The sequence below is a fragment of the Ammospiza caudacuta genome, chromosome 26 (genome assembly GCF_027887145.1).
Source record: "Ammospiza caudacuta isolate bAmmCau1 chromosome 26, bAmmCau1.pri, whole genome shotgun sequence".
NCBI classification, from domain to species: Eukaryota; Metazoa; Chordata; class Aves; order Passeriformes; family Passerellidae; genus Ammospiza; species Ammospiza caudacuta.
In genome coordinates this window covers 6,937,473-6,963,711 of record NC_080618.1, presented here as the reverse complement: position 1 = coordinate 6,963,711, position 26,239 = coordinate 6,937,473, and the positions used below count along the sequence as shown (strand labels likewise).

General features: G+C 53.5%; 2 protein-coding genes across 2 annotated transcripts in view; one reads left to right on the top strand and one right to left on the bottom strand.

The window, feature by feature from the left end:
- Positions 1 to 3,577: 3,577 nt before the first annotated feature.
- TACR1 (tachykinin receptor 1) lies at positions 3,578 to 11,319 on the bottom strand. The gene is made up of 5 exons (XM_058820299.1): positions 10,922 to 11,319; positions 7,643 to 7,837; positions 5,029 to 5,179; positions 4,380 to 4,576; positions 3,578 to 3,872 (listed from the first exon to the last, which is right to left on the bottom strand). The coding sequence occupies exons 1-5, from the start codon at positions 11,317 to 11,319 to the stop codon at positions 3,578 to 3,580; spliced, it is 1,236 nt and encodes a 411-aa protein (XP_058676282.1).
- A 3,974-nt stretch (positions 11,320 to 15,293) lies between these two features.
- LOC131568299 (tetraspanin-15-like) overlaps positions 15,294 to 26,239 on the top strand; it is a 17,571-nt gene continuing 6,625 nt past the window's right edge. Inside the window, exons 1-5 of the mRNA XM_058820302.1 lie at positions 15,294 to 15,505; positions 17,857 to 18,042; positions 21,522 to 21,596; positions 22,750 to 22,845; positions 24,602 to 24,715. Of these exons, the coding sequence (XP_058676285.1) occupies positions 15,425 to 15,505; positions 17,857 to 18,042; positions 21,522 to 21,596; positions 22,750 to 22,845; positions 24,602 to 24,715 (552 nt within the window). The 5' untranslated portion in view covers positions 15,294 to 15,424. The remainder of the gene's footprint in view (positions 15,506 to 17,856; positions 18,043 to 21,521; positions 21,597 to 22,749; positions 22,846 to 24,601; positions 24,716 to 26,239) is intronic.

Below are 26,239 nucleotides of genomic sequence, written 5' to 3'. Positions count from 1 at the left end.
GGGAATGGGCAGAGAATCCCACCCTGGGACCAACTGACCATTCCCTGGCTATTCCCTGAACGGAGCCTGGAAAAGGCCTCGGATTTGGGATTTCAGGGCATTCTCCCCCTGTTTTCCCCTTCCAGGGCTGTGTCCATCCCCTCCGGCCGCGGCTCCAGGGCCACGAGGGAAAGCTCAGGAGAGGGAAAGGGGTTGGATCTTTCCAGGATTTCATTGGGAAGCTCTGTTCTGCCTGGCTGCTGCACGCCTCGCTCGCATCCAGCTGGGATGGATTCTTTTCCCTTTAGTGGGAATGTTCTGGAAGAGGCTGGAGTGTCACAGACCTCAGGGTGGCCCCAATCCTTTCTCCTGGCCCTCATTCCCTGGGAATGGCCCCAATCCCTTTTCCCTGCCCCTCATTCCCTGGGAATGGTCCCAATCCCTTTTCCCTGCCCCTCATTCCCAATGAGCAGTGAGGATCTGCTCTCTGGTGCTCTCATTCCCTGTGTTTTATCCCCAGTTATTTTGCCACAAATCCCAGGATTTCCCAGAATTTTGCTGCCCTGTCCAGCCTGGCCTTGGATACTCCCAGGGATCCAGGGGGAATTTCTTCCTAAAAAATCCTGGCTAGAGCGTGGATCCCCCAGGATGCCTTAAATCCTCCTGCATTCCCTCGGTTGCTCCAATGAATAATTAATTTCTAATTAAGCCCATCCTTGTGGAAGCAATTCCTTCTCTCCCCTTTTCCCTTCCTTCCCTCTGGAACTCCCGATGCCCAGGAGGTTCCTCAGCCCTGGAAGCACCAAATCCAATTGAATTCCTCATTTCCCACCCCAAAATTCCCACCCTGCCTGGGCTGGTTCCTAATGGCTGCTGCTGGCAGCTCCTGTTCAGAGCTCAGTAATTACCAGGGTAATTAACGCTAATTACTGCTGGGAACAAGCTGGAATTCTCCACCCTCCAGGAACCCCAAATCTGCCGGAATCTGCCCCAAAAATGAAACTGGGCATTCCTGAAAATCGTGAATTCACTTCCATGCGGATGTCCTGAACCCAAATCGTTCCTCCCTGAGCTCTGAGTTTTTGGGAAGCATCCCAGAGCCCCCGGGTGCCATGGAAACCGCGGGATCCACCCCAGGAGCTGCCTTGAGTTCCCGGGGTTTTTTATTTTCTGGGATATTTTGGACTTGGCATTAAGCAAACATTTATGCAAAACGCTGGAATGCATCCATGGAAATGAGGCTGAACCAGAGAGGGAATTGAGCAGGATGGGCTCACTCAGAGCTGCAGATCCCGCTTGGAAAGCACCAAAACCAACAAAATTTGGGGGTTTTTGCGGTGAACCCCAATTTTGGGGGGTTTCCCATGGAATTGGAGATGGAGGGATAACCCAAAGCCCCAGGAATGTGGAATTCCCTTTCCTTGTGTGGCTGAGGGGGAGTTTTGTGCCTCATTTTATGGGGTGGGGGTGAAATTCCCCATTAGGGACAGGGCCGTTAAAGGGATGGGATGATGCTGATGGATCTGTTGGAATCTGAATCCCAGCAGGAAGGGATAATCCCAATGAAGGAAACGGCTCCGTTGGGATCTGAATCCCACCAGGAAGGGATGATCCCAATGAAGCAAACGGCTCCGTTGGGATCTGAATCCCACCAGGAAGGGATAATCCCAATGAAGCAAACGGCTCTGTTGGAATCTGAATCCCAGCAGGAAGGGATAATCCCAATAAAGGAAACGGCTCCGTTGGGATCTGAATCCCACCAGGAAGGGGGATCCAGCCCGGCGTTCACAGGAAGCTCAGCCAGGAACATGTGGATATTTATCTCTCCTTTTTCCCACATAAAATCACCGATGGAAAACCAACAGCCGGAATTTACTGGGCCTGTGGGGTTGAGCTGAGCCCGGGAAAGCTGCTTTAATTAAAATCCAGAATTCCAGTTGGCTGGAACTGCCAGCAGGGGCGAGATGCTCCTGCAATTCCCACCTGGAATATCCTGCTTGGAAAAGCAAGGAGGATTGCGTGTTCCCCGCGGAGCAGCGGGATTTGGGAAGCCCAGCCCGGGAGATCCATCAGGGACACCAGAAACACCAGGAATCACCCAGAGAATGGAGCAGCTCCGAGCCCTGCTCGTGCTCCAGGAGGGATTCATGAATTTCCATGATTTGGGAAGCAGTGCTGCGCTCCCAGCCCTGAATTTGAGGAGGAATTTTGGGAATTGTCCCTTTTCCTGTTTCGGTGACATTTCAGGGCAAACCCCTCCCACTGAGGGTGCCCCAAACCCATCACCCATATTTTTTATGGAATTTAATGGAATTTTCCCACCTCTTCCCGCTCCCACCCCTCCTCCCCTCATTAAGGGATAACGAACCATTCTCCACATCAAAGGAATATTTATCCATGAAAATCCACGCTGGGACAATCCCGAGACACTTTGGGAAGGACGGTTGGGTTCCCTCTCTCTTGGGATGCTCCAGGCGAAGAACCTTCCAGAAAGTTCCTTCCAGCTGCTGCCACCCCGAATTCCCCAGGGATGTCAGAGTCACAGGCATGGGATTTGGGGTGGATATTCCACAGGAAAGGGATTTGGGGTGGATATTCCAAGGAAAAGGGGGATTCCCATGCTAAACTTTGCATTAGAATGGTTGTGTCCATCTTTCAGCTGGACACAGGATTTTGGGGCAGGGTTTGGGAAAGGAATAAATCCCAAAATCCCAGAATCCCGGAATGGGGAAGGCTGGAAGGGCCCATGGTGGGTCGTGAAGGCTGAAAATCGGAATTTTTTCAGATTATGGTGATTTTAATGGGAAATAAACCCCGGGAGCTCCCAGGCTGGGCTCTGTGACCTCACACCAGGGCTCCAACAAGGACACGGAAATCCCAAAAAACCCAAATCACATCATTCCCTGTGGGAACGCTCCGCAAACAGCGGATCCTGCGCTTCCCTCCTGCAACGCTCGGCCATGAGGAGCCCTCGAGGGACAGAAAATAAAAACAACAATAAAGGCAAGGATGGGCGGGGCAGGCCTTGTATCCACAGCAATCCCAGAAAAACGCTCCGAACAATGGGAATGGCTCCCGGATGGATCCTTGGCTGCGGCTTCCAAAGGCGCCGCTGGATCCTTGGCTGCAGCTTCCAAAGGAGCCGCGGTTCTTGTGCCAAACAGACCCAAAGCAGGGCCAGACCTGTCTGAATCCCAGAATCTGTGCAGTGCTGATGATTCCCCATGCTGCTGGAAAAAGCCTTTTTGGGATTTTGGGATTCAAGATCCCCCTGCATATCCAGCAGGGAGAATGAAATTAAGGATGGGAGGAGAGAGGTGCAGGATGGGGTCGTTTTCCATGGGGTGGGATGCACCGAGAGGTCCCTCCTGCCTCGCAGAGGGCACGGATGCGCCAGCCAGCGTTGGAATTCTGAGGAAAACCCGGCTCTGTCCCGTTCCTGCATCCCCTCCATCTCCAGCCAGGCAGTGAAAACATTCCTGATGTCCAGCCCCACAACAGAACTCATCCCAAAGAAAAGAGACGGGAAAACAGCACGAGAAGCGCCGGCACGGCACAAGCAGGGCGGTGACACCGAGGTGGCGCTGAGGGGACGTCCCTAGGTCAGGGTGTTGGAGTAGAAGCTGAAGCTCTCGGAGACCGTCTTGGAGTCGCTGCGGGAGGAGCCGTTGGAGGTCATGTCCAGGGAGAGCCGCTCGGCCCGGCTGGGCTCGTCCAGCTCCTCATCGGCCACGCCGAGCGCCGAGGCCACGGTGGTGGTGTCCATGCGGCTGAGCTTGGACACGGAGCTGTGCGTGTGCAGGAAGCGCGCCGAGCGCAGCTCCAGCCCCTCGTACTCGCCGGCGCTCACACACGGGCACCAGCGGAAGGCGTGCTTGAATCCCACCCGGAACCTGGCCACGGGGACGGGATGGACACGGGCATGGACGGGGAAAGACATGGGAATGGGATGGAGATGGACACAGGAATGGGATGGACATGGCCAAAGGAACGGGATGGAGATGGCCAAAGGAATGAGGAAAGACATGGAGATGGCCAAAGAAAAGGGGAGATAAAGCTGAGCTTTTCTAAACATGACAAAATTGCCATCTTTCACCGAGGAGAGGAAAAACCCGCCAAGAAATGAAAAATCTGTCAAGAAATGTGAAAAACCCCTGAGAAATGGGAACCCCCTGAGAAACGGAAAATCTGCCATAAACTCCAATTAGGAGTTGGGATTGTTTCAGTTGCTGTTTGCCCTCAAAACCCACAGGGATTAGGAAAGACTCCAGGTGAGAATTGTGCCACCCCCACCCCTGCTGGAAGTGGCAGAGGGCAGGACAGAACCATCCCAAAACAACCCCATCCCTCCTCTCCACTGGGACCCCGCTCCGCGTTCCCGAGCTGCGCGGCGCGCCCACCTGTCGTTGAGGCAGCAGTAGATGATGGGGTTGTACATGGTGGAGCTCATGGCCAGCCACATGACGGCCAGGTAGACCTGCTGGATGAAGCTCTGCACGTACCACTCGGGCCGCAGGTACTGCAACGTGAAGTAGACGTGGTAGGGCAGCCAGCAGAGCGCGAAGGTGCACACCACCATGATCATCATCTTCACCACCTGCCACGGGAGAGAGCCATTCCTGCAGCCATCCCAGCCTCGGGAATGGCCTCTGAGATTGGCCAGGAGTTCTGGATCCAGCCCCTCCTAGAGTTCCTCATCTTCCTCTTGGTCAACACATGCTCATGGTTTGGGATTGGCCAGGACTTCTGGATCCAACCCCTCATGGAGTTCCTCACCTTGTGGAGATTGGCCAGGACTTCTGGATCCACCCCCTCTTGGAGTTCCTCACCTTGTGGAGATTGACTAGGAATTCTGGATCCACCCCCTCCTGGAATTCCTCTGCTGCTAGTACCACAATCTGATTTTCCCAACCCTAATTCCATTTGGGATGGCCTTGGCGGGGCTGGATTTCGTTTGCCTCATTCCAGAGGTGTCTCGGTGGCTCCGGAGGAGGATTTTGTGGAGATTGGCCAGGAATTCTGGATCCAGCCCCTCCCAGGGTTCCTCACCTTCCTCTTGGCCGACACCTGCTCGTGGTAGCGGTCGGAGGAGTCGCCGGGGATGGCGCTGGCCCAGAGCGTGCGGCCGACGGCGGCGTAGGCGCAGCCGATCACCAGCAGCGGCAGCAGGTACAGCAGCACCGTCATGGAAAAGTGGTACCTGGAAAAAACCGGGATAATCCCTGAGGATCCAGCAGGATGGACATGGAGAAATAGTGGGACCTGGAAAAAACCAGGATAATCCCTGAGGATCCAGCAGGATGGACATGGAGAAATAGTCGGACCTGGAAAAAACGGGGATAATCCCTGAGGATCCAGCAGGATGGACGTGGAAATGGTGGGATCTGGAAAAAATTGGGATAATCCGTGAGGATCCAGCAGGATGCACATAGAGAAATGGTGGGACCTGGAAAAAAAACAGGATAATCCGTGAGGATCCAGCAGGATGGATGTGGAAATGGTGGGATCTGGAAAAAATTGGGATAATCCGTGAGGATCCAGCGGTTCAGTCATGGAAAAGTGGTGGGACCTGGAAAAAACTGGGATAATCCCTGAGGATCCAGCATTAGGAATACCATGGAAGTGTTGGGAATGCCATGGAAGCACTGGGAACAATGTGGGAGCACTGGCATGCCATGGAAACTCTGTGAATGCCATGGAAGTGTTGGGAACACTGTGGGAGCACTGGGAATGCTGTTGGAATTCTGGGAATGCCATGGATCAGTGAGGAATTCTGTTAGAGAGGAATGGTTTAAATGGAAATCCAATAATTCCGGGTTTAAACACAGGAGGGGATGGAGGCTTCAAGCCTGCGGAAAATCCTGGAAAATCCTCTCTTCCCTAAAATCTGAGTCCACAAACGTGGCTGGTGCTGGCTTGGAAAACTTCCCAAATCCTGCCTGGTTAGCAGAAATTTCATTCCCAAGGCTTTGGAGCCTCTGGGTGGAGTTTTGGGCTCCAATCCCAGCTCCTGCATCTTCCCAAGGATTTGGACTCCAGCCCTGCTCCCGCTCCTCCTCCCAGGAGCTGGGGTTGAATCTCATCTCCAGAGGGTGAGAGCGGCTCTGGGAATTCTGCAGGGATCGGGGCTGCTGCTTGGTACCACAATCTGATTTTGCCGGCCCTAATTCCATTTGGGATGGCCTTGGCGGGGCTGGATTTCGTTTGCCTCATTCCAGAGGCGTCTCGGCGGCTCCGCAGGAGGATTTTGTTGCGGTTCCCATGGAATTGCGGATCCTCAGAGCGCCGCAGGAATGTCTGGAGGAGCTGCGGGATAACGTCAGCAGCGCAGAGCCCCGTTCCCAGAGGGGTCTGGGCTCCAAGAGCCGTTCCAGACAGCTCCAGGAATCCTTTGGGATCCAGGCATGGAAAAGCACTGGGAATTGCTCTGCCTGCAGCATTCCCGGGATCGCAGCACTTCGGGAGATTTGGGGTTTGAAGCTGGAAGGGTTTAGGATCTGGTGTGGGATGGAGGATGCCGAGGATGGAGCTGCCACCTCCTTTTCCCTGGGAATCCCAGGAATTTTGGCGTGGAAGGGGCATCCCTGAATTCCCAGGGGATCCAGGGGCGGCTTCTCCCTTCCCTCAAAGCCCCAAATGCAATTCCTGATCCCTTTGGGAAGCAGGGATCGATGTCCAGCTTGAATCCTGCAGAATTCTCAGCTCTAGCTGAAACCAGGGATGTTTTCCAGGGAAAAACCAGCTCTGGAACACCAGGGCTCTGCTCCTCAGAGGTTTTCCAAAGGAATTCCCCCCAGAAGTGTTGGAATTCTCCTCTTTTCCCTGGTTTTCCCCCTGTTTTCCCTGGGAGCTGGATAAAGGATGGAATTTTTCCTCCTGACGCCACAAATGGAGCAGCTGCCACCGGAGCATTCCCAGAATATCCACTCTGAGGCCATGGAGCGGGGAAGGGCCAGAATGGCACCTCTGGAATGACCCAAACACCTGTCCCGAGTTATTTAGGGCAGGAAAATCCCATCCCGGGATCTGCTCGTGGCATTCCCGAGGACTGGAGACGCCACTGAGTTCCTCCCAGTCCCCAAATTCTTTGGGATTTGCCATCCCAAAGCTGCCAGAGATCTCCTTTCCCAGTTTTCCCAGTTTCCCAGAGCATGGGATGCAGATCCATTGTGGATTTAACAGCCCCGTTTTCCTTTGGGATCAGCCTTTGGAAAATCCACCAGAATTATCCATCCTGGGAATATTCTGGGATGGAAGGGGCCCCCGAGGATGGACTCTGGGAATGAGGTGACAAAGGACACGGGGAGGGTTTGGCACTGGCCTGGATCTGACACCTGGCCCGGAATTTCAGAGTGGAATTCCCACAGCCCCAATTCCTCCCTCCTCAGGGCTGGAGATCACAAACTCCTTTTTTATTCCCTTCTTTATTTATTTCCGTTTTAAAATCCCTTTTTCATTCCCTTTTTCATTCCTCCCCATCCTTTTTTTCCTCAAGTCCTGACATTTAACTCCCCTTGGCAAACCATTCCCAGACCCTTTGGAAATTCAGGACTTCCCTTCCCTTCCTTTTCCCCCTTTTTTCCCCCCTCTTCTTTTCCTCTTCCCCCCCCCCCTCTTTTTTTTTCTCTTTTTTTGCCGCCCCGGTTTCCCCGTTCCCACTCACGCTTTCCCGGACTCGGCTCCTCCGGGCTCCGGCCACTCCACGAGGCAGACGAGGCGCCCCGGGAGCTCGGCGGTGACGGAGAAATATCCCTGGGGGAAGGCGAGCAGCAGCGCCAGCAGCCAGATCAGCCCCATCACGGCCTTGGTGGCCGCGGCCGAGAGGCGCGGCCGGAGCGGGTGGATGATGGCCATGTACCTGGGAGGGAAAAACGCGAATATCCTGGGGTAAAATCACGGGGTTCTGGGTCTGGGAACAGTGGGAATTGGGGCTGGAAAATCCTGGGGTTCTGGGTCTGGGAACAGCAGGAATATGGCCAGAAAATCCCGGGGTTCTGGGTCTGGGAACAGCAGGAATATGGCCAGAAAATCCCAGGGTTCTGGGTCTGGGAACAGCAGGAATATGGCCAGAAAATCCCGGGGTTCTGGGTCTGGGAACAGCAGGAATATGGCCAGAAAATCCCAGGGTTCTGGGTCTGGGAACAGCAGGAATATGGCCAGGAAATCCCGGGGTTCTGGGTCTGGGAACAGCAGGAATATTGCCAGATGGATGATGGCCACGTACCTGGGCAGGAAAAATGGGATCATCCGGGGAAAAATCCTGGGGTAAAATCACGGGGTTCTGGGTCTGGGAAAAGCGGGAATTGGGGCTGGAAAATCCTGGGGTTCTGGGTCTGGGAACAGCAGGAATCAGGGATGGAAAATCCCAATGTTCCAGCTTTGGGAACAGCAGGAATTAGGGATGGAAAATCCCAGGGTTCTGGGTCTGGGAATAGTGGGAATCAGGGATGGAAAAAGCCAGAGTTCCCTTTGGGAAAAGTGGGAATAAAGGCTGGAAAATCCCAGAGTTCTCTTTGGGAAAAGGGGGAATCAGAGCTAGAAAATCCCAATGTTCCAGCCTTGGGAACAGTGGGAATTAGGGCCAGGAAATCCTGGGGTTCCTTTTGGGAAAAATGGGAATTGGGGCTGGAAGATCTTGGGGTTCCCTTTGGGACCAGTGGGAATCAGGGCCAGAAAATCCCGGAGTTCTCCAGCTTTGGGAGCAGCGGGAATGGGAGTTGGGAAATCCCGCTGTTCCCTTTGGGAAAAGCAGGAATACAGCTGGAAAATCCTGGAATTCCAGCTTTGGGAGCAGCGGGAATGGGAGCTGGGAAATCCCGGTGTTCCCTTTGGGAAAAGCAGGAATACAGCTGGAAAATCCTGGAATTCCAGCTTTGGGAGCAGTGGGAATGGGAGCTGGGAATTCCCAGTGTTCACTTTGGGCAAACAAAGGATGGGGTGGGAATTTGGGAGCTGAGGGAGCTGCCAGGCCCTGAATCCTTTGGGATTTTCCTGAGGCACTTCCCGCAGTGCCAGCCCCATCCTGAATTTCCTGCCATTGTCCCGAGTGTTCGGAACAACTTCCGTCTTTTTTTCTTTCGTGCCCAGGGCTGGAGCAGCTCCAGGGCAAGGAGGGGATGGAGACACTTCCAGCAAAAATCCCGCATGGATCCGTGATGGATCCCACAAAAAATCCCATTGGGGAGCCTCTGGATCCTGGGAAGTGCCCGGGGCTGGGCTGGAGGGGTTTGGGGCAGGGATTGGGAAGGTGGTGCTGGGTGGGATTTGAGGTCCTTCCCAATCCCAGGACTTTGGAAATACAAGGCTTTTTCCATGCTGCTTCCCTGATTTTTGGTGAGAGTTGGGAATTCCATCCTGGCTGTGACTGGATTCCCAACACAGCTCTGCCCATTCCCAGTTCCAGCTCTCCCCATTCCCATTCCCAGCTCTCCCCAGTCCCATTCCCAGTTCCAGCTCTCCCCATTCCCATTCCCAGTTCCAGCTCTCTCCAGTCTCAGTTTCAGCTCTGGGAATCCTCCCTCCCAGGCCCCTGCAACACTTTCCTGCTTTTCCTGCCTTTCAGCTCCATTGGCAGCTCCCAGCCACAGGAAAAAGAAGAATTTTCCCGATGTTTGGATGGGATTTGGGGTTTGTTCCCTTCCCTGTTCCTGGCTGGAATTTGGGATGCAGTTGGAGCTGCAGCTTCCGGATGGGAGCCTGGATGTTTTGGGAAAACTAAGCATCTCCTCAGGGTTTGCAGGTGCAGGAAGATTTTTTGGGAAGGCTAATCCTGAAAAAATTCCAGCCCCAGCCTCCCAGACCTCCCTGCTTTACTGCAGCTTCCCTGGATTTCTCAGGGTGGATCAAAGGCTGTAAATTGAATTATTCAGCCCAAAAAGAAATCCCTGGAATTCACCCCAGCCCCAAAGGGGCTTTTCCAGCCGATCCCAAGGATCATCATGGAACAGCACCATGGGAGAGGCACTGGAAATATCCCGGCTTTTATTGATGATTGCCTCAATTCCCGTGGATTTCAGGGAGAGGATTTGGTGACAGAACCAAACCTGGAGCTGGTTTTAATGCCCAGGGAGCCTCACCCACCCCAGCCCTGCTTCCCACAGGGAGTCCCGGAGGCAGCGGCTCCAGAGGCGCTGGAAAAGGGCAGGAAAAGCGTCCGGGCCCCAGCCCGGATCCCTGCCAGAATTCCCGTTATTCCCTGGGAACAGGAGAGGGCAGAGCCCGGCTGGCTCCGGGAACGGGGCCTTGGAAAAATCCAGAATGCTCGGAGGGAGCCACGGGATGAATCTGGAGCTGGGATCTGTCCTGGGGCTTGGGGGGGAAAGAGCCCTGACCCCAAATTCCTGGAGAGGGACGGGACATCCGGGGGGTTCTGGGGATTTGGGGTCCCCCAGTGCCACTGGGATCCGGCTGATCTTGGGAGCGTGGATCCAGTGAGATCTGGGATCGTGGATCCAGTGGGGTCTGGGATCATGGATCCAGTGGGGTCTGGGATCATGGATCCAGTGAGATCTGGGATCAGGGCTCCACTGAGGTCTGGGATCATGGATCCAGTGGGGTCTGGGATCATGGATCCAGTGGAATCTCAGATAACAGCTCTAGTGGGATCTGGGATCTGGCTGAGCTTGGGATCACGGCCCTAGTGGGGTCTGGGATCACAACTCCAATGGGATCCAGGATCCAGCTGAGCTTGGGATCACAGTAGGATCTGGGACACGGCTGAGCTTGGGATCATGGCTCCAGTGCAGGAACTGGGCAGGGAAAAACCAACTGTGGTCACTGACCTGTCCCCATGCTCTGGCCAGGAATGTCCCTATCACTGACCTGTCCCCAACTCCAGCCAGGGATTGATGACCCCACCACTGACCTGTCCCCAGCTCCGACCAGGACTGACCCCACCCCTGACCTGTCCCCAGCTCCGACCAGGACTGACCCCACCCCTGACCTGTCCAGCGCGATGGCCGTCATGGAGTAGATGCTGGCGAAGACGGCGGCGATGGGGAAGAAGTTGTGGAAGCGGCAGTAGGCGGCCCCGAAGTACCACTCGTTGTGCACGGCGTAGCTGAAGTTGACCACGGTGTTGAGCGCGGCCATGGAGGCCTCGGCGAAGGCCAGGTTCACCAGGAAGTAGTTGGTGACCGTGCGCATCCGCTTGTGCGCCAGGATGATCCACATGACCACGGCGTTGCCCACCACGGCCACCACCACGATGAGCGCGTAGGCCGCGGCCCACAGGGCCACCTGCCACGGCGGCTGCACGAACGGGTTGGACCAGGACTCGTTCAGCGACGCGTTGGGGGGCTGCGCCTCCGGCTGGGCCGCCAGCGGCGGGGACTCGTCCATGGCCACGGAGATGGGGTGAGGGACCAGCAAAAGTGGGGTGCGGGACCTTCTGCTTAGCAAAACTGGGGTGCAGGGACCTCTGGATCAGCCAATTTGGGATGCAGGAACCTCCTGATCAGCCAATTTGGGGTGAGGAACCTCTGGATCAGAAAAATTGAGGTGCAGGACCTTCTGCTCAGCCAATTTGGGGTGAGGGAACTCCTGATTGGCAAAACTGGGGTGCAGGACCTCTGGATCAGCAAAATTGCTCAGCCAATTTGGGGTGAAGGACCTCCTGCTCAGCAAAATTGGGGTGCAGGGACCTTCTGGTTTAGGGTGCAGGGCACAGCCAATTTGGGGTGCAGATCCTTCCCGCTCAGCCAATTTGGGGTGCAGATCCCTGCTGGTTTAGGGTGCAGCAGGATCAGTGCACAGCCAGTTTTGGGGTGCAGGGCTCTGCTGGCTCAGCCCCTTTGGGATGCGTGGCTGCTTCGGGGCATGGGCACCTCCCGGTTTGGGGTGCAGGACCCGTCTGGCTCAGGGTGCAGCGGGTTTGGGGTTCTGGTCCCTCCGGTGTCCGGGGGCAGCTGGAGCCGGGAACGCGGCCATGGCACGGCTGGCTCGGGCTGCGGGTCCCGCCCGGTTCGGGGTGCGGGTCCGGCCCGGTTCGGGCTGCGGGTCCCGCCCGGTTCGGGGTGCGGGTCCGGCCCGGTTCGGGGTACGGGTCCCTCTCGGTTCGGGCTGCGGGTCCGGCCCGGTTCGGGGTGCGGGTCCCGCCCGGTTCGGGGTGCGGGTCCCGCCCGGTTCAGGGTGCGGGTCCCGCCCGGTTCGGGGTGCGGGTCCCTCTCGGTTCGGGGTGCGGGTCCCTCCCGGTTTGGGGTGCGGGTCCCTCTCGGTTTGGGGTGCGGGTCCGGCCCCGTTCGGGATTCAGTCGGGTCGGGAAGCCGCCGGTTCAGGATGCGGCTCCTCTCGGTACCTGCTGCAGGCGGTTCGGGGTGCAGATTCCCTGCTTCGGGATGCAGCCGGTTCCGGATGCAGTCGGTTCGGGATGCAGCCGGTTCCGGATGCGGATTCCCCGGTTCGGGATGGGAAATCCCGCTCGGTTCGGGCTGCAGGTTCCCCGGTTCAGGCTGCGGATCCTGGCTCGGTTCGGGCTGCACGCGGTCCCGGATGCGGATTCCCCGGTTCGGGATGCGATTCCCCGGTTGACGCTGCGGATCCCCCTCGGTGCCGCGGACCCGACTGCGGCGGGCGAGGCGCGAGCGGCGCTTTTATGGGCGGCGCGGGCGGTGCCAGAGCGGGGCGGGCAGAGCCGGCCGGGGACAGCCCTCCCCCGGTCCCCCCGGTCCCCTCCCCCGGTCCCCTCGGTCCCCCCGGTCCCCTCTCCCGGTTCCCCCCCGTCCCCTCCCCGCTCCCGGGACCTCCGCAGCCGCCGCCGGAGATGCAGATTCCTCCTCCGCCTTTCCAGGCACCCCCATCCCAAATTTCCCTCCCCACATCCCCTCTCCCACCTTTTTCCCCCCTCAGATCTCCCCGGGCATTTTTGGGCCCCGACTCTAAAATCATTGGGAATTGGAAGATCCCGGTGACGGCAAAGCTCCGGGGTTTTATCGATGATTTTATCGATTATTGATTGGTTTTATCTTTATTTATCGCGAACCTTCTCAGCTCCCCCCAAAACGGGCTGGAAAATCCCTGTCCCTGAAATTCCCTCTGCCTGAAATTTCTTCATATCCCTAATTAATTTAATTAATCTGAGATCCCTTCCCGCAGCCCGGGTTCGTATCCAGGGATTTGAGCTCCGCTGCTGCCAGATCCATCCCGGCGCTGCCGCTCGCTCCAGCCGGGAATCGTGCCAGGAATTCTGCGGGAATTGTGCCAGGAGCGCCCCCCGGTTCCCCCCGGGAATTCTGCTCCTCGCTCGGGATGCGCCGCCGCTTTTCCCCGGTGTGGCCGGGGATGATCCCAAACCCCGGGATTTTGGGCAGAGGAGCCGCTCCCAGGTAAATCCCGCAGGAATCGGGGCCGGGAGGAGCCGCTGGAATTCCTCGCTCCCACAGCGATCCCGGGGTTTATTCCAGGCGGGAATTAATAAATGGCAGAGCTGGGAATGCAGGAATGGGAGCAGGGAATGGGAACTGGGAATGTGGGAATGGGAACTGGGAATGAGAACTGAGAACGCAGGAATGAGAACTGGGAATGTGGGAATGGGAGCAGGGAATGGGAACTGGGAATGAGAGCTGAGAATGCAGGAATGGGAGCAGGGAATGTGGGAATGGGAGCTGGGAATGGGAAATGGGAACTGGGAACTGGGAATGGGATCCAGGAATGGGAACTGGGAATGCGGGAATGGGAACTGGGAATGGGATCTGGGATGTGCTCAGGGTGTTCCCAAAGGAGCTTTGGGATTTGCTGGGGTTTGTGAAGAAGAGGAGAGAGGCCAAAATTCCAGGAAAAAAATGGAATTCCCAGGTGGGAATCACATCCTGGGCAAGGATGTGGCACCTTCCCAAGCAAGGGGACCCCCAAATCCCAGAGGAAAATCCATCCTCATCCTCTTGGGAATTTCCCATCTTGAGAGCTTCCAGCTCCTCCAGCCGAGGATTGGATCTCAAAATCTGGGATTGAGGAACAGCAGGAGCAGCTCCAGGCTCTGCCTCCTCCCAAACCCCTGCAATTGGAATTGATTCCTTTGATCAGGGGCTCCCCTTAATTGGGGTCTCCCTTTTTTGGGGTCTCCCCTCGATAGGGGTCCCCCAAATTCCTGTCAAACCCCGCAGTCCCGCCAAGCTTGGCTCTTTGGGAAAGAATTTTCCAGATTTTGGGAAGTGAAGTTTTCACTCTGGGTTGTTCAAAGTGAAGGTGGAAAAAAAAAATTTGAGGTGTATCCAAATAATAGAAAAATGAAATTTGAGTGGGATCTAAAAATCCAAAATTCAAGGCAAATTTGAAATTTTTTTTTAAAAATCGAGGCAAATAAAATAAATCAAAATCCAAGGGGCTGAAAAGGATCGAAAACTGAGGAGATCTAAAGGGTCAAAACTGGAGACCAAAATATTAAAATTCAGAAGTAAATAAAGAAAATTCAAAATCCAAGGGGCTGGGAAGGATCAAAAACTGAGGGGATAAAAAAAAAAAAGAAAAAAAAAAAAAAAAAAAAAAAAAAAGGAAAAAAAATCAAAATCCCAAGGAATAAAAAGAATCCAGCAATTCCAGGTCCCTGCGCGGCTGCAGCAGCCTCGGGAGCGCAGGTGGTTCCTCCTCAGTTTCTCCCGGGATTATTTATTTATCCCTGCTGGAAAATCCCTTCCCAGGCGCTCCTTCCCGCAGCCTCCAAAGGGTTAACGCGGCCGCGCTCGGCGCTGCGGGCGGAAACGGCCCCGGCTTCGAATCGCCCGCAGGAACCGCGGCCGGGACGGGCGGGAGCACCGGGGGTTCCCGATCCCCGCCGGAGGTTCCCGATCCCCGCCGGGAGCAGCCGGGGGTTCCCGATCCCCGCCGGAGGTTCCCGATCCCCACCGGGGGTTCCCGATCCCCGCCGGAGGTTCCCGATCCCCGCCGGGGGTTCCCGATCCCCGCCGGAGATTCCCGATCCCCGCCGGAGATTCCCGATCCCCGCCGGGAGCAGCCGGAGGTTCCCGATCCCCGCCGGGGGTTCCCGATCCCCGCCGGAGATTCCCGATCCCCGCCGGAGGTTCCCGATCCCCGCCGGAGATTCCCGATCCCCGCCGGAGGTTCCCGATCCCCGCCGGGGGTTCCCGATCCCCGCCGGAGATTCCCGATCCCCGCCGGGAGCAGCCGGAGGTTCCCGATCCCCACCGGGGGTTCCCGATCCCCGCCGGAGGTTCCCGATCCCCACCGGGGGTTCCCGATCCCCACCGGGGGTTCCCGATCCCCGCCGGAGGTTCCCGATCCCCGCCGGGGGTTCCCGATCCCCACCGGGGGTTCCCGATCCCCGCCGGAGGTTCCCGATCCCCGCCGGGGGTTCCCGATCCCCACCGGGGGTTCCCGATCCCCGCCGGAGGTTCCCGATCCCCGCCGGGGGTTCCCGATCCCCACCGGGGGTTCCCGATCCCCGCCGGAGGTTCCCGATCCCCGCCGGGATCGCGGCCGGGACGAGCCGGGCATGGGCCGGACCTGCCGCGAGTCCAATTTTTATTACTACAGCATCAAATTCGCGCTCTCCGCCTACGCCACGCTCTTTTCGGTACGTCCTTTCCCTTTTTCCCCCCTTTCCCCCCCCATTTTCCCCCATTATTTCCCCATTTTCCCCCAATTTTTCCCCATTTTCCTCCCATTTTTCCCCCCGTTTCCCCCCCCATCTCCCCCCATTATTTCCCCATCTTTCCCCCATTTTTCCCCATTTCCCCCCCATTTTTCCTCTTTATTTCCCCATTTCCCCCATTTTCCCCGTGTTTCCCAGCGTTTTTTCACGTTTTCCCACGTTTTTTCCAACCGAAATTGCCTTTCCCAGCCCCTTTCGCTTTTCCGCGTCTCAATTTCCCCTTCCCAGACCCCAAATCCTTCAGGAAAACCCGCGGTGCCTCCAAACCCCCTGGACCACCCCAAACTGGGCAATTTAAGGCAATTTTGGGCTCCAAACGTGGCGATTTCGGGGTGAACCCGCCGGTCGTGGGGTTTTCTCCCACCTCATCCTCCCCCGTGATTCCCTTGTGGCCACGAGTCCCATTTGGAGCAGAAAAAAACTAAAAAAATTCAAAATTTTCACCCCCCAGGTGCCCCCTGCAGACATCGAGGGGGTTTCAGCCGCGTTTTTGCCGGAAAAATCCCAAACAAATGTAAATAAATTGAATTTTAGGCGGTTTTGAAACCCTGGACTCTGCTCGGGGCGGGATTTCCCCGCACCTGGGAGCTGCAAACACCTGCGGGAGGAAGGGAGGGGAAAACCGGGAATTCCGCCCCTTTTGGGGTCTCTTTTGGGGGTTTATTTTGGGTAATTCTGACTTTATTTCCAAATATTTCCTCCCCAGGGTTAAATAACCTCGGGGTGGGGCTGATTTTTCAGGTGTGAGCACAAAAATTCTTCTGCAGGTGCCCGGAAATGGTTTTAATTCCGGTTTTTATTGATTTTTGACACGTGAATGAGCTTGGCCACGGCCAAAAATCACCAAAATTTGGAATTTTTTGGGATTATCTCCCAGATTTTCCAGGCTCTGTCAGCTCCGAGGGGCCAGAGCTCTGTGACATTCCCAGAAACCCCAAAAATTCCGGATTTCTCCCACGTTTCTGGCTCTGGTGGAGTTTGGGTGGGATTTGTGCAATATTCCAAACAAATCCACAGCAAATCCCAACATTTGGGTTCCAAGGAGCCGATCCCTCCGAGTTTGGGGTTTCCCAGAGGTTTTTGGGGTGCTGAAGGAATTGAGGGGTTTTCCTCCCAATTCCACTCTGAGAATCGTGGATGAACCCTGGGAAAATTCCCAGATTTTTGGGGGAATTTTGGGAGAGCTCCATGGGGAATCCACCAGTGAGGGGCTTGGATTGGTCCAAAAAACGGGAAAGCAACCCCAAAAAATGGGAAAACAACCCCAAAAATCCCCATTTTGGATGGTTTAACCCCTCCCACCTCCATCCCTGGGATGTTCCCAGACAGGAATTCTGCTCCAGGGAATCCGGAGCCTTTCAGCCTGACCTAATTCTGGCCTCATTTGCATAATTACTGCCCAATTAATTGCTGGACAATTTCTTTTCCCACAAAACGGAGAGCGGATGTTTGAACTGACCCCGATAATCCTGAAAACCCCAAAAAATCCTAAATTTCATGGATTCGGAGTCACCTCCACAGTTGGGGATCCCAGGGAGGAAATTCCATGGATTCAGAGTCCAAACCAGCTCTAAGGAGTCTTCCTTGAAGAATTCTATGGATCCAGAGTTATTGCCATGGTTTGGGATCCGGAGGAGGGAATTCCATGGATCTGAAAAACCCTAAAAACCCCCAAAACCCCTGGAAATCCCCAAAACCCCTAAAAACCCTGAAAAACCCTGAAAAACCCCAAAACCTTGGAAATCCTGAGAAACCCTGAAAACCCCAAAAACCCTGAAAACCCCTAAAAACCCTGAAAACCCCAAAAAACCCTGAAAAACCCCAAAAAACCCTGAAAAACCCCAAAACCCTGGAAATCCCGAGAAACCCTGAAAACCCCAAAAACCCTGAAAACCCCTAAAAACCCTGAAAACCCCAAAAAACCCTGAAAAACCCCAAAAAACCCTGAAAAACCCCAAAACCCTGGAAATCCCGAAAAACCCTGAAAACCCCAAAAACCCTGAAAACCCCTAAAAACCCTGAAAACCCCAAAAACCCTGGAAACCCTAAAAACCCCATAAATCCCAAGAATCTAGGACTAATTCCCGACTTTGCCCCGCGGCCGCTGCTGCTGGCGCTGGGCGCGTACGCGGAGGCGGAGCGGCGGCGGCACCGCACGCTCGAGGGGATCTTCCTAAAAACCCCAAACCCCTGGAAATCCCAGAACCCCTGAAAACCTGAAAAACCCCATAAATCCCATAAATCCCGGACTAATTCCCGACTTCGCCCCGCAGCTGCTGGGGCTGCTGCTGCTGGCGCTGGGCGCGTACGCGGAGGCGGAGCGGCAGCGGCACCGCACGCTCGAGGGGATTTTCCTGGCGCCGGCCGTGCTGCTGCTGCTGCTGGGGTCCTGCGTGTTCCTCGTGTCCTTCGTGGGCATGGTGGGCAGCCTGCGCGACAACCGCGCCCTGCTCCGCACGGTGAGCGCCGGCCGCGGGTTTGGGGGCGTCTCCGTGGATCCGGGGGTGCATCCATGGAATTCCGTGGATTGCGGGGTCATCTCTGTGGGATTCCGTGGGTCTGGGGTCATATCCATGGATTCGGGGTCACATCCATGGATTTGGGGTCGTCTCCATGGATCCGGGGTCATCTCCGTGGAATTCCGTGGATTTGGGGTCATCTCCATGGATCTGGGGTCGTCTCAATGGAATTCCATGGATTATGGGTCTTCTCCATGGATCCGGGGGCACATCCATGGAATACCCTGGATTTGGGGTCATCTCCATGGATCCGGGGGCACATCCGTAGAATTCCATGGATCTGGGGTCATCTCCATGGATTCCAGGGTCATCTCCATGGCTTGGGAATTCCATGGATCTGGGGTCATCTCCATGGACTTGGGGTCATCTCCATGGAATTCCTTGGATATCTCCAGGGATATCTCCATGGATTCCAGGGTAATCTCCACGGGACTGGGATCACCTCCATGGAATTCCCTGGATTTGGGGTCATCTCCATGCAATCCCATGGATCCGGGGTCATCTCCATGGTTAGGGAATTCCATGGATTTCGGGATCATCTCCATGGCTTGGGAATTCCATGGATCCCAGGGTCACCTCCATGGAATTCCATGTATTTGGGATCATCTCCTTGGATCCAGGGTCCTCTCCTTGGATCTGGGGTCACATACATGGAATTCCATGGATTTCGGGGTCACCTCCATGGATCTGAGGTCATCTCCATGGAATTCCATGGATCTAGGGTCATCTCCATGGAATTCCATGGATCTGGGGTCACCTCCATGGTTTGGGAATTCCACGGATCTGGGGTCATCTCCATGGATCCGGGGTCACATCCATGGAATTCCACGGATCCAGGGTCATCTCCAAGGAATTCCATGGATTCAGGGTCATCTCTATGGATTTTGGGGTCACCTGCATGGAATTCCATGGATCTGGGGTCATCTCCATGGTTTGGGAATTCCATGGATTTGGTGTCACCTCCATGGTTTGGGGATCCATGGAGGGAATTCCACAGCGTTTTCCCTCCCGAGGTCCACCCCGGGACGCGAATTCCCAAGAAAACAGAATTCCCAGGAAAATCCAATTCCCAGAAAATCCAGTTCCCGGCAGCGCCTCCCCCTCCCTGCCCAAACCCTCCCGGATTTGTGGGCAGGGGCGCTGAAACGCCGGGAATTGCCGAGGGCAGGAAGGAGCAATCAGAGCCCTCGTGGGATGGGAATGGTCCCTTCCAGGAGAACTCCCAGAACAAAAGCAAATCAGGGAGAGAGGCCCTGGAGGAGCTCTTGGAGCCGAGCTGGGGCTGGCAGCTGCAGCTTTGGGGTTTTTTATAGAAAAGCGGGGAAATTGTGTTTAAAAGGATCCAGATTTGTCTTTTAAAGGATCCGGGATTGGATTTAAAAGGACTCAGAATTTGTCTTTAAAAGGATCTGGGATCATCTTTAAAAGGTTCTGGGATTTGGATTTAAAAGGACTTGGGATTTGTGTTTAAAAGGACCTGGGATCATGTTTAAAAGGATCTGGGATTGTCTTTAAAAGTCTCCAGGTCCATGTTTAAAAGGATCAGGATTTGTGTCTAAAAAGATCTGGGATGGTGTTTAAACCTGGATTTGTGTTTTAAAGGATTTAGGAATCTTGTTTAAAAGGATCCAGGGTTGTGTTTAAAACTGGATTTATGTTTGAACCTGGATTTGGGTTCCAAGGATCTGGGATTGGTGTTTAAACCTGGCTTTGGGTTTTAAAGGATCTGGGATTTTTTTTTAAGCCTGGATTTGGGTTCCAAGGATCTGGGATTGGTGTTCCAAAGGAGCTGGGCTGGTTTCTCCCTGGAGCTGTGCAATTCCCACCAGAATTTGGCTGATTTGTGCCTGCTCTGTGCAATTCCCACTGGAATTTGGCTGATTTGTGCCTGTTCTGTGCAATTCCCACTGGAATTTGGCTGATTTGTGCCCGCTCGGGTGCAGCTGACAGCTCCATCCATCTCCCACCTCCACAGCATCCACTGGGAACGCGCCGGTCCCAACGGCCCCAAATCCCCGGGATCGATGGCCTGGAAACCCCAACCCCAACCCACGGGATTTGGGCTCCGGAGGGACAGGAATTCACCCCAAATTTGCCCCGGAGGGACAGGATTAAAGCACCCAAATTCGGTGTCCTGGGGCTGGAACGTCCGGGTTTGGGGATAATTAAGGAGGAACCAAAGCTCAGAGATCGTTAAGGGAGGGAAGGAGCAGCTCCCACAGGGATCCATCAGTTCCCGAGGTTGCTGCAGGAATTGGGATTGATGAGCTCGTTAGCGGCCGCGTTAATTGAATCGGAATTGAGCGGCTCTGCCTGACTCAGCATGCAGGGCTGGAGGGAGATTTCCTCGGGAAGTTCCTCCAAGAAATCCAGAATTTGTTTGGACCCTCGGGCTCCTTCCCAGTCCCTTCCCAACCCTTCCTGATCCTTCCTAATATTTCCTGTTCCCTTCCTGTTCCCTTCCCAATCCTTCCTGATCCTTCCCACTCCCTTCCTGGTCCTTCCTGATTCCTTCCCAATTTTTCCTGATCCTTCCCAATCTCCCTTCCCAATCCCTTCCAAATCCCTTCCCAACCCTTCCTGATCCTTCCCACTCCCTTCCTGGTCCTTCCTGATTCCTTCCCAATTTTTCCTGATCCGTTCCAATCTCCCTTCCCAATCCCTTCCTGATCCTTCCCAATCCCTTCCTGGTCCTTCCTAATATTTCCCGTGCCCTTCCCAATCCCTTCTTGGTCCTTCCTGATTCCTTCCCAATTTTTCCTGATCCTTCCCAATCTCCCTTCCCAGTCCCTTCCTGATCCTTCCCAATCCCTTCCTGGTCCTTCCTAATATTTCCCGTGCCCTTCCCAATCCTTCCTGATTCTTTCCCAATCCCTTCTTGGTCCTTCCTGATTCCTTCCCAAGTTTTCCTGATCCGTTCCAATCTTCCTTCCCAATCCCTTCCTGATCCTTCCTTATCCTTCCTGATATTTCCTGTTCCCTTCCTTTTCCCTTCCCAATTTTTCCTGATCCTTCTCAATCTCCTTCCTGGTCTTTTCTGATCCTTCCCAATATTTCCTGATCCCTTCCCAATTCCCTTCCCAATCCTTCCTGATCCATTCCCAGTCCCTTCTTGACCCTTCCTGATTCCTTCCCAATCCCTTCCCAATCCCTTCCTGGTCCTTCCTAATATTTCCCATCCCCTTCCCGATCCATTCCCATTCCCTTCCCGTTCCCTTCCTAGTTCCTTCCCAATCTTTCCTGATTCCTTCCCAATCCCTTCCCGATGCCCTCTCTGGGATGGACGGTGACACACGGGGACACCAAGGTGGAATTTCCACCAGGATTCCAGGAAAATCCGGAATTCCAGTGGTGAATTCCTCATGTCCGGGTGTCCCATCGGGGTCGGATCCGTGACCATCCGTCCTCTCCTCCCACAGTTCTTCTGGGTGCTGCTGCTCATCTTCCTGACGGAGCTGCTGCTGATCCTGGTGGAGATCATCTTCGAGAGCAAGGTGGGACACGGACACGGACACGGCTGGGAATTCCATCGGCATTCCCGAAAATGGAACGGTTATTCCCAAAAATGGGATGGTCATTCCCAAAAATGGGATGGTTATTCCCGAAAATTCCATTGTCATCCCCAAAAATGGAATGGTCATTCCCAGAAATTCCATTGTCATACCCAAAAATTGAATGGTTATCCCCAAAAATGGGATGGTCATTCCCAAAAATTGAATCATTATTCCCAAAAATTCCATTGTCATTCCCAAAAATGGAATTTTTTTTATTCTTGACCATGGAATTGTCATTCCTGAAAACAGGATGGTCATTCCCAAAAATGGGATGGTTATTCCCAAAAATTCCATTGTCATTCCCAAGAAACAGAATGGTTATTCCCAGAAGTTCCATTGTCATACCCAAAACCAGAATGGTCATCCCCTAAAACGGGATGGTCATTCCCAAAAAATGGAATTTTTTTATTCTTGACCATGGAATTGTCCTTCCTGAAAACAGGATGGTCATTCCCAAAAATGGGATGGTTATTCCCAAAAATTGAATCATTATTCCCAAAAATTCCATTGTCATTCCCAAAAAAACAGAATGGTCATTCCCAAAAATTCCATTGCTATTCCCAAAAATGGAATTGTCATTCCTGAAAATTGAATTTTTATTCCTGGACATGGAATTGTCATTCCCAAAACTGGAATTGCAATTCCTCAGGATGGAACTCTGGGATGCAGCAGGAGTTTTAAAGTAAAATTAATTTAAAATCAATTTTAATTAATCGGGATGATATCAAAAGTGAATTAAAGGCCAGATAAAGGGGGAATTGTGGGAAGCACAAATCCCCCTCTGGAACAACGGATTTTCATCAAACCCTCAATCCCAAAATTAATTGGATTTCAGGTGAAATCAGCCACGACCAGCAATTAATTTCAATATGCAAATCAGCTTTGTTGATATGCAAATGAGGAACAGCAAAAATAAGGCAGATAAAAATTCCTTGGTTTGGATGAGGCAGGAATGGATCCGGACAGCTCCAAAAATGTGGATTTTATCCCAAAAAAATCACCTTGGGATGGGTAAATCCCTGCTCTGGTGTGGAAAATGTGGAATTTTGTGTTTCCCATGGATTTTCCCAACTTTTGTGTTTCTCCATCCCAGATGAACGAGGTTTTCCACTCCAACATCCAGGAGGGAATCCGGCACTACTACGACGACCTGGACTTCAAAAATATCCTGGATTTTGTGCAGGAAAAGGTTTGGATGGGAAACGGGGAGATTTCCCAAGGAATTCTCAATCCCATGCCCCATTTCCCCTGGAAATCCTGAATTTTCTGGATTTTCTCCCTGGATTTTCAGGATTTTCCCCCTGGATTTTCCCCTGGATTTTCCCCCTGGATTTTCAGGATTTTTCCCTCTCTATTTTCAGGGTTTTCCCCCCTGGATTTTCAGGATTTTGCCCCTGGATTTTCCCATGGATTTCCCTGAAATTCCCTGGATTTTCAGGATTTTGTCCCTGGATTTTCAGTGTTTTCCCCTGGATTTTCAGGTTTTTCCTTGGAAAATGGGAGCAGAGGGAAAAACCTCTCCCAAAATCTGTTCCTGGATGATTTTGGTGCTTAAAAAATGGGGAAAATCCAGCCCAGGCTCATTTTTATTCCATGGAGGACTCGGGGTGACTTTGATTGGAATTTTTTTATCTTTGCTGCAGGAAACAAAGAGATTTTTTTTTTAATTTGAATTTTTTCCCTTTGTAGCTGCAGGATTTGATCCCAATTTATCCTGACAGGAAGAGAAATCCCTGAGGGGCTGGTGGGGATTTGTGGGGTGGCTGAGAGCCCCCAGATCCATCCCTGCCTCTGGAAAAAAGGGATTTGTCACCTGGAATTAAAGTGTGGAAATGGGGATGGGTCTGACCTCCTCTGAAATGGGGATAAATGGGAAAAATTCCCTTTTTTTTTAACACTTAAACTTCCCTGGGAGCAGGGAAAATTGGGAAGGGGAATGGGATTGGAATTCTGGGATTGGGATAGATGGGATCCTAAAATTCCCTTTCCCCATCCCAGGTTTTTCCAGCCTGGCCTTGGGCACTTCCAAGGATCCAAAATTCCCTGGGAATTCCATCATCCCAATTAATTATGATCCCAATTAATGATCCCATTACCCTGAATCAATTCCCTGTTCTCCCAGTCCCTTTTCCAGGATTTTTAAGGAATTTCCAGGGCTGGAAAATTCCCTGGGAATTCCATCCCTGCCCTTCCCAGGGAGGGATTTCCCCCCAAAATCCCAACCCCAAATCCCTTTGAGGTGGGAATGCCTTCCCATTTCCCCTGGAATTTTGGGGTTTCCAGCCCTGTGTTTTTCCTGTGTTTTCCCTCTGTTTTTCCTGCAGTTTCCCCTGGAATTTTGGGCTTTTCCAGCTCTTTATTTTTCCAGTTTTTTCCCTGTGTTTTCCCTGTGTTTTTCCCATTTCCCCTGGAATTTTGGGGTTTCCAGCTCTGTGTTTTCCCTGTGTTTTTCCTGGAATTTTGGGGTTCCCAGCTCTTTGTTTTCCCTGTGATTTTCCTTGTGTTTTTCCTGCAGTTTCCCCTGGAATTTTGGGGTTTCCAGCTCTGTGTTTTCCCTGTGTTTTTCCTGGAATTTTGGGGTTCCCAGCTCTTTGTTTTCCCTGTGATTTTCCTTGTGATTTCCCTGTGTTTTTCCTGCAGTTTTTCCTGTGTTTTTGCTGTGTTTTTCCTGCAGTTTCCCCTGGAATTTTGGGGTTTCCAGCTCTGTGGTTGTCCTGTGTTTTTCCTGTGTTTTTGCTGTGTTTTTCCTGCAGTTTCCTCTGGAATTTTGGGGTTCCAAGCTCTTTGTTTTCCCTGTGTTTTCCCTGCAGTTTTCCTGCTGTGGCAGGGATGAATTCCGGGACTGGGAGGTGAATCAGTACCTGGCATTTTGGGGTTTCCAGCTCTGTGTTTTCCCTGTGTTTTCCCTGTGTTTTCCCTGTGATTTTCCTGTGTTTTCCCTGCAGTTTTCCTGCTGTGGAGGGGATGAATTCCGGGACTGGGAGGTGAACCAGTACCACCGGTGCAACGGCAGCGGGGCCCTGGCCTGCGGGGTGCCCCACTCGTGCTGCGTCCGGGGGGTGAGTGGGAAACGGCCCAAAAATCCAGGGAAAAATCCCAGAAATCCAGGGGGAAAAATCCCAGAATTTCTGGTGAAATGTCCCAGAATTCCAGGGAAAATATCCCAGAAATCCAGGGAAAAAAATCCCAAAATTCCTGGGGGAGATCCCCTCCTTCCCCACTCCTGCTGTGTCAGAGCAGGGGGTCCCAAAATTCCTGGGGAAATATCCCAAAACTCCAGGGAAAAAAAATCCCAAGATTCCAGGGAAAATATCCCAGAATTCCTGGGAGAAATATCCCAGAAATTCCTGGGGAAGTATCCCAGAAATCCAGGGAAAAAAATCTCAAAATTCCAGAGAGAAATCCCAAAATTCCAGGGACAATATCCCAGAATGCCAGGGAAAAAAAGTCCCAAAATTCCAGGGAAAATATACCAGAATTGCAGGGGAAAAAAACCCCAAAATTCCAGGAGAAAAATCCCAGAATTCCATGGGGAAAATATCCCAGAATTCCAGGGAAAAATCCCAAAATTTGAGGGAAAAAACATCCCAGAATTCAAGGGAAAAATATCCCAGAATTCCAGGGAAAAATCCCAAAATTCCCAGGGAATTCCCCTCCAAAATTTTGCAGAGCAAACTTTTGCTAAAAAGGAATTTCATCCAGCCCTCCTCCAGGATTCCATCCCAGGACGAAACCTCAGGATCCTGAAAATCCCCAAATATCCCAGAGCAAGGCCAGGAAAGTTTGGGATAAGTCCCAAAAAGGCAGCGAGGTGAATTCCTCATCAATCCCTCATTGTTCTTAATGGAGAAACAGGGAAATGTGAAGGGGTTTAATTAGGCTGATATGCAAATGAGATGCAGATTTGAGCTGCTCTCTAATCAAGGCCTTGATTGAGGCTCCTGGAGATGGAATTCCTGCAGGGAGCTTTTTTGGGGGGTTTTGGGGATAATTTGGTAAAAATAAAACCTGAGCAGGGGGAAGGGAGAGGGAAAAATTCCCTTAATCCAGAGGGGGAGAAATTGGGGAGGTTTTTTTGGGAATGCTGAAGGAGCCTCCATCCCTTATCCCACATCCCTCCCCAGCTCTCCTGGAGCCCCTTTCAGGCCCTGGAATGTTCTGGAAGCTCTCCCTGGAATTTCCCTTCTCCATTCCCAGCTCTCCCAGCCCCGCTCCAGAACCCTGGAATGGTTTGGGAATGGGATTTGCCCTCAGCCCCAGGGACACCCCAAATTCCGAGGGGCCTCTCCAGAATTCCCAATTTCCTTTGGAATTCTGGTGATTTCCCATGTTAACCCCGCCCCTATCCCTGGTTAACCCCGCCCCTATCCTGGGTTAGCCCCGCCCCTATCCTGGGTTAACCACACCCCTATCCCGGGTTAACCCCACCCCTATCCCGGGTTAACCCCACCCCTATCCTGGGTTAGCCCCGCCCCTATCCCTGGTTAACCCCGCCCCTATCCTGGGTTAGCCCCGCCCCTATCCCTGGTTAACCCCGCCCCTATCCCGGGTTAGCCCCGCCCCTATCCCTGGTTAACCCCGCC

Bases quoted from the DNA above. Each gene is read 5' to 3' on its own strand.
- TACR1 (XM_058820299.1), bottom strand. From the start codon at position 11,319: ATGGACGAGTCCCCGCCGCTGGCGGCCCAGCCGGAGGCGCAGCCCCCC. The intron at 7,838-10,921 runs GTCAGGGGTGGG...TTTCCCTCCCAG, and splicing joins ACGGCCATCGCGCTGGACAG to GTACATGGCCATCATCCACC. The intron at 3,873-4,379 runs GTGGGCGCGCCG...CCCCGTGGCCAG, and splicing joins TACTGCTGCCTCAACGACAG to GTTCCGGGTGGGATTCAAGC.